The sequence below is a fragment of the Thalassophryne amazonica genome, chromosome 3 (assembly GCF_902500255.1).
Source record: "Thalassophryne amazonica chromosome 3, fThaAma1.1, whole genome shotgun sequence".
Lineage (NCBI taxonomy): Eukaryota > Metazoa > Chordata > Actinopteri > Batrachoidiformes > Batrachoididae > Thalassophryne > Thalassophryne amazonica.
In genome coordinates this window covers 147169519-147184401 of record NC_047105.1, presented here as the reverse complement: position 1 = coordinate 147184401, position 14883 = coordinate 147169519, and the positions used below count along the sequence as shown (strand labels likewise).

Genomic DNA, 14883 nt, shown 5'->3' with positions numbered 1-14883 from the left:
ATGATTAAGTGTGTCAAACGCTTTCTTTAAATCAATGAATATTCCAACTATATAGTTTTTACTATCTAAGGTGTTTTTGATCTCTTCTATTGCTTCAATTATTGCAAGTGAAGTTGACCTTCCAGACCTAAACCCATATTGATTTTCATTAATTATGTTATATTTTTCTATAAATGATTCTAACCTGTTGTTAAAAAGCTTTTCTAAAATTTTGGAAAATTGTGGGAGTAGAGAGACTGGTCTGTAGTTTATGAAGATATGTTTATTTCCATTTTTGTATAGTGGAATAACTTTTGCCATTTTCATTTTGTTCGGGAATGTCCCAGTTTGAAATGACAAGTTACATATATGAGTCAGGGGTTTTGATATGCTTTTGATCATTGTTTTTACTAGCTTCATATCTATGTCATAACAGTCAGTTGATTTTTTATTTTTACATTTATTAACAATATCTATTATTTCAGCTTCACTAACACTGGAGAGAAACATTGTGTTTGGACTGATTTTTATGAGTGATTCCTGCTCCTTGTTACCTCCTTCGGGAATTTTTGCTGCCAAGTCAGGTCCAATATTAACAAAGAAGTTATTAAAACCATTAACTACGTTATTCATATTATAGATGTCCTTGTTCTTATCAATAAAATAATCTGGATAAGAATGACCTCTTACCTTATTTTTGATTATAGTGTTAAGAATTTCCCAGATTCTCTTGGTGTCATTTTTATTATCATTTAATAGATTGGTAAATATAATTTCTTGCTGGCTCTAATTATATTAGTTTGTTTTTATATAATTTATATCTATGTTCAGATTCTTTTGTCCTTAGTCTAACAAATTGTCTGTATAATGTATTCTTCTTTTTACAAGCATTTTGTAGACCTTTTGTTAACCATGGACTTTTGGCAGCAGTATTGTTTTTGTTGACTTGGCGTATTTGTTGGGAAAGTGTAGGAACACGGACCCACAACAGGGGGCGCAAATGAACGGACAATGGAGTAAGTCAAATAACAACGCTTTACTGTTGTGAATGTGCACAACGAATACAACCAATCACAGAAATGGACAACAGTCAATTTACAAAAGTGTCGTGTGGGCAGGCTCGAAGATAGGAGACGCCTCTCCAAGGTAAGACCGGTACCACACGGCTTCCTCCGCCACAGGACCCCGGGTATACTGGAGCCGCCAAGTCCCGAACTCCCAGGTGGCCACTGCCTCCGCGTGTCGGACCTGGTACTGCTGGCGAGGAACAAAAACACAATTAAAGGTGGGCGCGTTTGCACCCAGTAATCCACACGGCAGGAAAGCTACCTCCACCTCTCGTTGGAAAAAAGGTCTGTTATCACTCACAAAAGTCACAAAAGGTTACTGTCAAGCAGTCAGCTGAGAATATTACCTTCCAGGTAGAACGATATCTCGGCAATGAGGTGGAGATGCCGTCCTGCTGATATACCCCACTGATGATTGCCGTCAGCTGTCTCAGGTGATGGGTGACAGCTGTCACCAAGGCTGCTCCCGTGAGGCGGCGGTGCCCTCTGGTGCCTGGAGCCCGCACTCCAGGCAGGGCGCCCTCTGGTGGTGGTGGGCCAGCAGTACCTCCTCTTCAGCGGCCCACACCACAGTATTGGACAGTTTATCTCATATAATGGACTGAAAATGTCTAGAAATTTATTGAAGGCACAATCCACATCATTCTCCCTGTACACAGTGTGCCAGTCCTGTTTTGTTAAGTCATTATTGAGGTGATCTATTGCTTTTTGGGTTCTTACTCATTTAAATGCAGAGTATTGGGGTTTTACTTGAAAATTACAATTGGAATCATACACAGTGAACACAAGAAGATGGTCAGTTATGTCACATATCAATAAACCACTTTTAAATAATAATAAACAATAAACCATATTTTTAGTTTCTATATTGTTTGTGAAGATGTTATCTATTAGAGTTGCACTATTCAATGTGATTCTGCTTGGCCTGGTGATAACTGGGTATAAGCTCATGCTGTACATTGTGTTTATAAATTTGTCAGTTGATGTGTGTCTGTTGGGGTTTATTAGATCAATGTTATAATCTCAACATATAAATATTGTTTTGTTATTTATTGATGAAAACATTCTGTCCACCCAGTTTGTAAATGTAGCCATATTTGAGCCTGGCACCCTATATAAACAACTTATAATAATGTTTTTCTTGTTTCCATTATAAATTTCTATTGATATACATTCTAACACATCTTTTATTGTTATCGTCATACTTTCTATTACCTTAAATTTAATATTTTTCTGCACATGTATAGCAACACCTCCACCTCCTTTATTCACTCTGTTGATGTAGTTTAGATCATAACCATCCAACTCAAATTGTATTCCTTTTTGCGCATTGAACCATGTTTCTGAAATTGTTATTATACTAAAGGGTTTGTAAACTGCTGGAGATATTCTTTGATACTGTTAAAGTTTGTGTACATACTTCTGCTGTTAAAGTGGATGATTGATAATTTACCTTCTGTTTTAACTGTATTATTGTAATCCTCTTCCATATAGTAGTTGCAATGAACGGTATCAGTCTAAAAAAACATATTATCAGCGTTCTCTGAGCAGAAGCTCCCATCTGATCCAACATGAAGCCCAAGAAAACCATGACATGCTGTTGAACAGAAGACAGTTTTGAGATATTAATATAGATATTTTAGCTTTCAGGGATCATGTGGGGAAAACGTGGCAGTAGCATTTTACATGCGGGCACCGGCACATGTGCACAAACAATCATGTCATGCAAATTGTGAATGCTCTGAGGCGCATCAAGACCTCTAAAGTGGCAGGACCTGACAGGGTGTCAGGCCACACACTGCAGTCATGTGCTGACCAGCTAACTGGAGTGTTCAACAAAATCTTTAACCTCTCATTGCAACAAGCTGCTGTCCCCACTTGTCTTAAATCCACCACTATCATCCCTGTACCAAAGAAGACATCCATGACCTGCCTTAATGACGACCGCCCTGTCACCCTGTCGCCCTGACCCAGGTAGTCATGAAGTGCTTTGAGAGGACCATCCTGTCCCACATCAGAGACATCATCCCTGCAGATCTGGATAGATACCACTTTGCCTACCAGAGGAACAGATCTGCAGAGGATGCTGTCTCTGTTGCACTCCACTCAGCCCGGACCCACCTGGAACAACCAAATACATACGCCGGGATGCTCCTCAGAGACTTCAGCTCCACCTTCAAGGCAATAATCCCCTATAAGATGGTTCACAAACGCCAGGAACTTGGACTTACCATTTCACTCTGCACGTGGATTATGGACTTACTTACCTGTAGGCCGCAGAACGTCAGGATAGGAAGACATACATCCACCACCATCATGCTGAACACTGGGGTGCCACAGGGCTGTGTACTCAGCCCAGCCCTGTTCACCCTATTTACCCAGGACTGCACCACCATCCACTCTTATAACACTATGCTGAAGTTTGCTGATGACACCACCATAGTTGGACATATCAGTGACAATGAGGAGGCTCTCTACAGGGAGAAGGTACAACATCTGACCCAGTGGTGTTCAGAGAATAACCTGCTTCTGAACACCACCAAAACCAAGGAGGTCAATGTGGCTTTCAGGAGGATGAGGAAGACCACCCCCTGACCACTTCACATAAACGGTGAGACAGTGGAGGACAACATCAAATTCCTGAGACTCCACATCACCAAGGACCTTTCTGGGTCACTCAACACCTTCCACTTGATGAAGAAGGCACAGCAAAGGCTCTTCTTCCTCAGAAAGCTGAAGGGGGCTGGTCTATCACCTCAGCTCCTGGTGAACTTCTACAGCAGCACTGTGGAGAGCACCCTGTCAGGGCATGACTGTATGGTATGCCAGCTGCACAGCAGAGAACAGAAAAGACTTGGCTTGAGTTGTGAGGTAAGCCCAGAGGAATGTGGAGCTGAGCTTCCTGTCCTGGATGCTGTGTTTGCTGAATGCCACCAGGTTCTCCACTGACCAAACCCTGGACACCATCTGTTTGCCCCGCTCCCATCAGGGAAGCGATTCCGTAGTATAAAATCTCGGACGAGTACATTGAGGACCAGCTTTTTCCCCAGAGCTGGACCCTCCATCAACAACCTCCCCCCCCATACTCACCAGCTTCAGCTACAGACTGAGCCACAGACTGTTGTACCAACTGGATTTTAAACCGTTATGGGCAGTGGAATTTTTGCATCTCACTTTACATCATAAATAACATGTCTATTGTTGTCTTATGCACCTTACTGCTCTTACTTTTTTTTTTTTTTTATTTCTCTATTTAATCAATGCTGCTTCTGACTGGTTGTCACCAACAAAGTTTCGTTGTTTATTACAATGACAATAAAGTCTCTCTTATCTCTTATCTGGTTATTTACCTGCACAGCCTTAAAAAGATCACCAGAAGAACCAGCATACAACATCTGCAGGGGAGGTGATGGTCTAGTGGTTAAGTGTTGGGCTTCAGACCAGAGAATCCTTGGTTCAAATCCCAGCCTTACCAGAAAATCACTAAGGCCCCTTGGGCAAGGTCCGTAATCCCTGAGTTGCTCCTGGTGTGCCCCGTCCAACCAAGAGGACGCTGCAACTGCCAAGCCCACTAAAGAGGATGATGCAGCCTCCAAGCCCACTCAAGAGGATGCTGTAGCTTCTGCTCCCGTTTCCAAGGTGGCCACCAAACAGCATGCCTCACCTGCTTTTGTCGCTAAAGTGGTAGAAAAGCACCACCCCTCATCAAAGCCTGCAGTAACGGTCTTCCAGGTGATCAAGAAGTGGCACATCTCATCAGTTTCAAAGGCAGCTGACAAGCAGTGCATCTCATCCGTTCCTGTCCACAGGGTTTTCTCCATATTCACTGATTTTGATCCAGTTTGATTGCCTCTGAGCTCCTGCACCCAGTGGATTTTATTATTAGCCAGGGATATGTTCTGGTTCCTTGTCTGTTCAATGCTTGCATGGTCTGGTTGTTGAACAGGACACTTGAGTCCAGGAACTTATTACAGGTGCCTTTGCTGGTGAGGAAAAGTTTACTGATGTTGCAGATGATGCTGTGTTGTTTGTAGAGTCAACGCTGACCTGCTAGTAAGCTGCAAACCAGCAAACATCAGTGAGTTTACAAAGATGGTGAAAAAGCTGAGGGTAGGTAAAGGTCCAGGAACTTGTAGTCCTGGAGCTTCTCAACACAATGAGAGATGCTGGTCCTAGTGACAAAGCATACTATCCTCGTTTCCATCTGGCAGGCAGGTATCATCCTTACGAGGCCAGAAAGATTAACCAAACAATGGCGATATTGTTCTTTCAACTGTTCCGACTTTCTCAGGGACACTGCAGTGGCTCCAGTACAGATCCAAATAGGAATTCTGGCACACGTTTTATGCCAGATGCCCTTCCTGTCCTGTGTCTTGGGTGACCTCCTGTTGTATGTCCTGTGTGACATCTTGAGTGACCTCCTGTCATATGTCCTGTGTGACCTCTTGAGTGACTTCCTGTCATATGTCCTGTGTGACATCTTGAGTGACTTCCTGTTATATGTCCTGTGTGACATCTTGAGTGACTTCCTGTCATATGTCCTGTGTGACATCTTGAGTGACTTCCTGTTATATGTCCTGTGTGACCTCTTGAGTCACTTCCTGTTATATGTCCTGTGTGACCTCTTGGGTGACCTCCTGTTAAATGTCCTGTGTGACATCTTGAGTGACCTCCTGTCATATGTCCTGTGTGACCTCTTGAGTGACCTCCTGTTATATGTCCTGTGTGACCTCTTGAGTGACTTCCTGTCATATGTCCTGTGTGACCTCTTGGGAGACCTCCTGTTATATGTTCTGTGTGACCTCTTGGGTGACCTCCTGTTGTATGTCCTGTGTGACATCTTGAGTGACCTCCTGTCATATGTCCTGTATGACCTCTTGAGTGACTTCTTGATGTATGTCCTGTGTGCCCTCTTGGATGATCACCTGTTATATGTCCTGTGTGACCTCTTGAGTGACCTCCTGTTATATGTCCTGTGTGACCACTTGAGTGACCTCCTGTTATATATCTTGTGTGACCTCTTGGGTGACCTCTTGTTGTGTGTCCTGTGTGACCACTTGAGTGACCTCCTGTTATATATCCTGTGTGACCACTTGAGTGACTTCCTGTTGTATGTCCTGTGTAACCACTTGAGTGACCTCCTGTTATATCAATCAATCAATCAATCAATTTTTTTATATAGCGCCAAATCACAACAAACAGTTGCCCCAAGGCGCTTTATATTGTAAGGCAAGGCCATACAATAATTATGTAAAACCCCAACGGTCAAAACGACCCCCTGTGAGCAAGCACTTGGCTACAGTGGGAAGGAAAAACTCCCTTTTAACAGGAAGAAACCTCCAGCAGAACCAGGCTCAGGGAGGGGCAGTCTTCTGCTGGGACTGGTTGGGGCTGAGGGAGAGAACCAGGAAAAAGTTCTGTATATCCTGTATATCCTATAAAAGTTATATATCCTGTGTGACCTCTTGGGTGATCTCCTGTTGTATGTCCTGTGTGACCATTTGAGTGACCTCCTGTTGTATGTCCTGTGTGACCACTTGAGTGACCCGAAACCCCCCCATGACCCCAGGTACTATCACTGATGATGTGTCCAAGAATTTGCATTATGTGATGTATGTAACCACCATGTCATTCTGGCGAGGCCAGTGACAGCCAGGAATAGGCTGGTTGACGACCATGTACAGAGTGGTGACAGCTTGGAGAGACAGCAGACAGCACGGAAAGACGGCAACCGGGGCAGGAAGGGCCAGCAACCCGACCTGCATCTTCTGAGAGGAAGAACCCAAATCCAGCTACGAAAAGTCCCAAAGAAGCATACCCCCAGGGGAGCACGAGAGGGGGGGAGAATGAGCACTCCAAACAAACGGACAACCAGGCAATGACCTATGCAAACGGACAAGTGACAACGAATGCCATATGTGTATGCGGCAAGAGGTGCAAAAATCCACGGGGTCTGAAGATCCACCAGACCAAGATGGGATGTTTGGAGAATGTACAGCTACAGCAGTGCTCAAGGAACAGCCTCAGAGAGACGCAGGAGGAACCAGGCTGGGGATTACCCCATAGCGCCCAGAACCCCTGTGCTCCAGAGGACCTTGGTGAGACGCAGGAGGAGCTGGGCCAGGAGTCACCCCACAGAGCCCAGAACCTCCAAGCTCATGAAGTCCAAGCTTCACGCATTCCACAACATCATCGGCGGGTTAAGTGGCCTCCAGCCAGCAAAGGGAGTGAGTGGCGGAAATTTGATGATGACGTTGATGGTATCCTGGAAGCTACCATGAGGGGAGGGGCAGACAGGAAACTCCAAACAATGGCAACCATAATCATCAGTATCACCACGGAAAGGTTTGGGTTAGCAGAAAAGAGGGTCACTACAAACCAGTACTCCAAGAACCGCAGGGCAGAAAAGATCTCACAGCTACGCCAGGAACTACGACTCTTGAAGAGGCAGTTTAAGGGAGCAAGCGAGGACGAGAAGTCAGGATTGGTAGAACTTCGAGGTATCCTTAGGAAGAAGCTGCTAACCCTCCGGCGAGCAGAATGGCACATGAGGCGGGCCAGAGAGAGAGCCAAGAGATGCGCTGCCTTTCTGGCAAACCCTTTTGGGTGTGCCAAACGGTTGCTAGGTCAAAAACGTAGCAGCCACCTCACATGCTCAAAGGAGGAGGTAGACTCATATCTCCATAATACCTACAGCGATGCAGCCCGGGAGGAGGACCTGGGTGAATGCAGAGGCCTGATTAATCCGCCTGCTCTGACTACTGCCCTTAACACCAAAACACCCAGTTGGAAAGAAATCCAAACTGTTGTCAAGGCTGCCAGATCCAGCTCAGCACCTGGACCCAATGGGGTACCTTATCTGGTGTATAAAAGGTGCCTCAAGCTCCTGCAGCACCTGTGGAGGATCCTGAGGGTGATCTGGAGGAGGGGTAAGGTGGCCCAACAGTGGAGATCCGCAGAAGGGGTTTGGGTTCCAAAGGAGGAGAGGTCAACCACCATTGAGCAGTATAGAACCATCTCACTGCTTAACATCGAGGGGAAGATATTTTTCAGTATCCTCTCCCATCGGCTGTCAGTTTACCTCCTGAAGAATCAGTACATCAACACCTCAGTGCAAAAGGGGGGGATCCCAGGGGTTCCAGGATGCCTTGAACACAGTGGAGTGGTAACACAACTGATCAGAGAGGCCCGAGAAAGGAAAGGAGACCTGGCGGTACTATGGCTGGACCTAGCCAATGCGTATGGCTCCATACCTCACAAGCTAGTGAAGGTGGCATTGGAGAGACACCATGTCCCGAGCAACATCAAAGTCCTCATTATGGATTATTATAACAGCTTTAACCTGAGGTTCACTTCCGGCACAGTTACATCAGAGTATCATCGGATGGAGAAAGGGATCATCACGGGATGTATTATTTCGGTGAAACTCTTTGCCCTGGCCATGAACATGCTAGCCAAGTCTGCTGAGCCGGAATGCGGAGGCCCACAAACCAAGTCCGGAATCCATCAGCCTCCCATCAGGGCATTCATGGATGACCTGACAGTAACAACAGCGTCAGTCCCTGGATGCAGATGGATCCTCCAAGGTTTGGAGAGACTAACCACCTGGGCTCGGATGCGCTTTAAGCCAGAAAAATCAAGGTCACTGTTCCTGAAGAGAGGGAAGGTGATTGACCGGTTCCACTTCTCTCTAGGAGGTACCCGTATACCATCAGTCACAGAGAAACCCATGAAGAGCCTTGGATAAACCTTCGACTGCTCCCTAAAGGATGCCACCTCCATCAGGGCAACCAATGAACAATTGGAGAGTTGGCTGACAACAGTTGACAAGTCAGGTCTTCCGGGCAAATTCAAGGTGTGGTTATACCAGCATGGCATCCTGCCTAGAATACTGTGGCCACTGCTCGTATACGAGTTTCCCATCTCTACTGTGGAAGGGTTTAGAGGAGGATCAGCAGCCACCTGCGACGTTGGTTGGGCTTACCTCGAAGCCTGAGCAGCATCGCCCTCTACGGTAATAAGACCAAGCTGACGCTCCCTATCAACAGCCTTACTGAGGAGTTTAGGGTTACCAGAGCAAGGGAGGTGCTCCAATACAGGGATTCCAAGGATCTGAAAGTATCCCAAGCTGGCATTGAGGTGAGGACTGGCAGAAAGTGGAAGGCACAGGAGGCTGTGGACCAGGCAGAAGCACGGCTGCGTCACAAAGAGCTTGTGGGATCTGCGGCAATTGGCCGGGCAGGCCTGGGAACCATTCCAACAATCCACTACAACAAACTTGAGGGCAAGGAAAGGCAGGACCTGGTTCAACGCGAAGTGAGAGCTGGGGTTGAGGAGCAGCGTGCAAGCCAGATGGTGGGATTGAGACAACAGGGCGCATGGACCAGATGGGAGGGAGCCATAGAGAGGAAGATCTTGTGGCTGGAGTTGTGGAAGGCAGAACCCTACCGCATTAAATTCTTAATCCAGTCAGTCTATGATGTCCTACCCAGCCCGTCGAACCTTTTCACTTGGACCTTGTGTCAGGGAAGAGGAACTCTGGAGCACATCCTCAGCAGCTGCCCTAAAGCGCTGGGGGATGGTAGCTATTGCTGGCGCCATGACCAGGTGATGAAAGCAGTTGCTGAGTCCATCAGTACTGCCATAGACCAGAGCAAGAGCTTGAAACCATTAAGGCGGGAAATCTCATTTGTGCGAGCTGGAGAACAACCACCCGCCCGACTGAAGGCCCAGACAGGCCTCCTGGGAGCAGCGAAGGACTGGCAGTTAAGGGTGGACCTGGGGAAACAGCTTCGTTTTCCTGAAAACATCATGGAAACCAGCCTAGACCAGACATCGTCCTGTTCTCAGAGTCATCCAAGCAGGTCATTATGCTGGAGCTTACAGTGCCCTGGGAGGAGAGAATGGAGGAAGCCAGTGAGAGGAAGAGGGAGAAGTACGCTGAGCTGGTGGAGGAGTGCCGCAGACGGGGGTGGCATGCAAGGTGCCTTCCCGTCGAAGTTGGAAGAAGGGGCTTTGCAGGAAAGTCACTCTGCAAGGCCTACAGCCTGCTGGGCATCACCGGAGCACGCAAGAGAAAGGCCATCACTGCAGCATCCGAGGCTGCAGAGAGAGCCTCACGGTGGCTGTGGATCAGGAGGGACAAGCAGTGGGCGATGGCTTCTTGGACACAGGCCGGGAATTGATCACTCCCGGTCGGGTCGCCTGGGTGAGGGGGTCTGAAGTTGAAAGACCCGAAACCCCCGATGACCCCAGGTACTATCACTGATGATGTGTCCAAGAATTTGCATTATGAGATGTATGTAACCACCTCCTGTTATATATCCTGTGTGACATCTTGAGTGACCTCCTGTCATGTGTCCTAGTGCGACCTCTTGAGTGACTTCCTGTTGTATGTCCCGTGTGACCTCTTGAGTGACTTCCTGTTATGTGTCCCGTGTGACCTCTTGGGTGACCTCCTGTTGTATGTCCTGTGTAACAACTTGAGTGACCTCCTGTTATATGTCCTGTGTGACCTCTTGGGTGACCTCCTGTTGTATGTCCTGTGTGACCTCTTGGGTGGCCTCCTGTTGTATGTCCTGTGTGACCTCTTAAGTGACCTCCTGTCATATGTCCTGTGTGACCTCTTGGTTGACCTCCTGTTGTATGTCCTGTGTGACCTCTTGGGTGACCTCCTGTTATATGTCCTGTGTAACCGCTTGAGTGACCTCCTGTTATATCTCCTGTGTGACCTCTTGAGTGACTTCCTGTTGTATGTCCTGTGTGACCTGTTTGGTGACTTCCTGTTGTATGTCCTGTGTGACCTCTTGGGTGACCTCCTGTTGTATGTCCTGTGTGACCTCTTGGGTGACCTCCTGTTATATGTCCTGTGTGACCTTTTGGGTGACCTCCTGTTGTATGTCCTGTGTGATATGTCCTGTGTGACCTCCTGTTGTATGTCCTGTGTGATATGTCCTGTGTGACCTCCTGTTGTATGTCCTGTGTGACCTGTTTGGTGACCTCCTGTTATATGTCCCGTGTGACCTCTTGGGTGACCTCCTGTTATATGTCCCATGTGACCTCTTGGGTGACCTCCTATTATATGTCCTGTGTGACCTCTTGGGTGACCTCCTGTTGTATGTCCTGTGTGACCTGTTTGGTGACCTCCTGTTGTATGTCCTGTGTGACCTGTTTGGTGACCTCCTGTTATATGTCCCGTGTGACCTCTTGGGTGACCTCCTGTTATATGTCCCATGTGACCTCTTGGGTGACCTCCTGTTATATGTCCCGTGTGACCTCTTAGGTGACCTCCTGTTATATGTCCCGTGTGACCTCTTGAGTAACCTCCTGTTGTATGTTCTGTGTGACCCCCTGTCATGTGTTCTCTGGTTACTCACTCGTCCCAGTTCCTTGTCTTCCAGAGCCAGCACTCCTGTGCTCTCGGTGAACAGTTTGACCTTGACGGCTGGGAGGGGCTGGGTGGTGGTGAAGTCTCCCTGTGTCCCCCACCTACACATTAAACACACAAAAGCAGTGTCTCAGAGCTAAGGGTGACATGTTTTCATCAATGTGATTGATTGATTGATTGATTGTGTGTGTTTCTTTGTGTGTGTGTGTGTGTGTGTATGTGTGTGTTCTGTTCATACACTCTGCTTTACATGTCGTGTCCTGTGTTTTGGTGAATTACAGTGAACACAACATCACAAAAACCATCAGTGACAAGTAACCAGCTGCACTTCAGCAACACGAACACAGCCGACACTCACACCATCAGGTCAGGTGTTAGAGCGATGGTGCAGAAGTTCACAGCAGCCCCACACTGCAGAAACATTACGGGTGCTGGATAGCAACCACCCAGGCAGACAACCGGTCCATTCTCTTATAAATGATCTAAGATGTAATAAGGTCGGATTTGTTGAAGTCTTTATTTTCTTATCCTGCAGCGTTGGGAGGTTACAATATTTATCTTGGCATGTTCTGAGTGTTTCAGCTTAAGTTATCTGTTGTTGTTCAATACACTGGAGTGACGAGTGCACCATGTTACCATTAGCCCATGTTAGCCTGCGTTAGCTCATTAGTATCACCTGCTAGTAGTTAACCCTCTGGAGCCAAGTGAGGAACCGTCATTAGGATCTAACTAAGCAGACGCAGCACACAATCTGTTCCACTCTGTCTGTTTGAATGTGTGTCCAATGTGTGAAATTCAACCTGCACACCACTTTTTAAAATTTTAATAGGCCAAGTATAACTTGAATTATGATTCATAATTTACGCATTTTTTTTCCTGGACAATATGCTCATATTTGCTGCGCGTTTTGCAGTCACCCACAGCAAAAACGACTCATTTCCTCATTCTGCTGCAGGAGAGAGAGGGCTGGAAAGAAACACGACTCACTCAACGGCAGCAGGAGAGAGGGGTGTTACCATTGGTGGAAAACCCAGGAGCTAACCAGTCACAATCACCAACCCCACATGGGTTTGATGACAACCCACAGACCCCATGTGGATGTGTGTGTGCGTGCATTTTTGCGAACAGGACTTTTTTTCCTTCTCAAACAAGCCAACAAGTAAAAAAATACATAAAATATATTACCTAATAAAGAATGTTCCCCAGTTCATGTATTTTGGTTGCCGAGTAAAGGGAAATTGTAGTTTTGTGCAAGCAAAAAGCAGACAGCAATCAGTTTTTAAAGTTGTGTGATATTTGCCATGCTTGGAGTGTGTTTCTGGTGTGTGTGGTGGAGTGTTTTAGTGTGTGGTGTAGTTATTTTATTTATTTATTGCATCAAAATAATCAGGCATCTTGGAACAGCGCATCAATTTGTATTTTTTTTTTAACTGTATGAAGACAATCAAAGCGCAGAGCGCATCATCAGAGACTGGACCAGAGCGTGATCAGTCTGATGATGAAGTGGACTTTATTTTCTAGTCTGGATGAAGGAGAGCAGGTGGATTCACTGATGTGTGCGCACAGATCTGCCCGGTGGATCGGACGGCGCGCTTCTCTTTCCAGCTTCTCCAGGACTCGCCACTGCAGCGCTCTGCTCCGTCACTGACTCCTGGAATGCAGAGGTTTTTTTTTTTTTTGGCCAATAACACAACCAGGACAACCAATTAAAATGCTACAAAAACAAAGAATCAGGGAAAAACACACGTGGATACTGAGGTGGAATATCTGTACAAATTCTTGGAGCTCCTGATGTGCATTGAACAGGAATTCTTTTTCTGAGTGGCACAAATATACTTTGTGTGGCATCTTATTGCATGTAAACAGCCACAAAAAAACTAAAATTGAGTTATTTGGACATAACAAGGGGCGGCATGCATGGCTGAAAAAGAACACAACATTCCAAGAAAAACACTTGCTACCCACAGTAAAATTTGGAGGTGGTTCCATCATGCTGTGTGGCTGTGTGGCCAGTGCAGGTACTGGGAATCTTGTTCAAGTTGAGGGTCACATGGATTCTAGTCAATATCAGCAGATTCTTGAGAACAATATTGGTGAATCAGTGACAAAGTTGAAGTTGCGCCAGGGCTGGATCTTTCAACAAGACAACGACCCTAAACATTGCTCAAAATTTACTAAGCGTACGAGGTCTATTAGAAAAGTATCCGACCTTATTATTTTTTTCAAAAACCATATGGATTTGAATCACGTGTGATTGCGTCAGATAAGCTTGAACCCTTGTGCGCATGCGTGAGTTTTTCCACGCCTGTTGGTTGCGTCATTCGCCTGTGAGCAGGCTTTGAGTGAGGAGTGGTCCAGCCCCTCATTGGATTTTCATTGCCAGGAAATGGCGGAATGATTTGGGCTTTTTTTCCATCAGAATTTTTTCAGAAACTGTTAGAGACTGGCAGCTGGAAACCATTAGAAAAATGTATCTGGCTTTCGGTGAAAATGTTACGGGCTTGGTAGAGAATAAGGAGTGTTACTGTCACTTTAAGGACAGCCCCCAGCGGCTGTGGGGCGCGCCGCGCTCCGAAGCCGCCATCGACAGGCTGAACGACCATTTCATTTCTAAACGGATGGCTGTCTGGATCCGTGACCATCGTGTGCCATTTCTCTGGTTATCACAAGAGCTGGACATAAACCATTTTCCGGCAGATTTCACTTTTAACAAGAGATTTTGTCATGGAAAGCCGAGAGGAGGCTTGACACGTCACGATGGATTCGCTACTGGAGCGAGACAAAACCACCTCCGTTTTGGTCTCACAGGACGGCTTTGAGATGGCGTTCAGACAGCTGTCGGTGGTTTTTCCACCGAGTGATTATCCGAGAAATTGTAGATGTGCCTGGACATGCCAGAACATGTCCCGTGAGGCTTCATCATGGAGTTGCTTTGCGCCATGCGGCACCACTGCGACGCGCGAAGCCTCCGCTCCTGTTTCCATGACAAAAACTCCTGTAACAGTGGAATCTGCCGTTCATTTCCAAACTGGACGCTGTGTTTTATCGGGGACGTTGTCTGACTAGCACAGGAATTGTGAAAAGACGTGGACATCAGCACTTTTTCGGCACATTGAGACAGACGTATATATAATAATTATATATACGAGGGCTGTTAGAAAAGTATCCGACCTTTTTATGTTTTGCAAAAACCATATGGATTTGAATCACATGTGATTGCATCAGCCAAGCTTGAAGATTCGTGCGCATGCGTGAGTTTTTTCACGCCTGTCGGTTGCGTCATTCGCCTGTGAGCAGGCTTTGTGTGAGCAGTGGTCCACCCCTCTCATCGGATTTTTATTGTGAATAAATGTCTGAATGATTTGGAGCTTTGCTGCATCAAATTTTTCCAGAAACTGTGAGAGACCTCCAGGTGGAGACCATTCAGAAAATTCAGATGGCTTTCAGGGA

At 46.5% G+C, this 14883-nt stretch overlaps 1 protein-coding gene across 1 annotated transcript in view; it reads right to left on the bottom strand.

The window, feature by feature from the left end:
• LOC117507690 (calcium-dependent secretion activator 1-like) overlaps nucleotides 1-14883 on the bottom strand; it is a 547099-nt gene that overhangs the window by 395792 nt on the left and 136424 nt on the right. Inside the window, 1 exon segment of the mRNA XM_034167504.1 lies at nucleotides 11423-11534. Within this exon segment, the coding sequence (XP_034023395.1) occupies nucleotides 11423-11534 (112 nt within the window).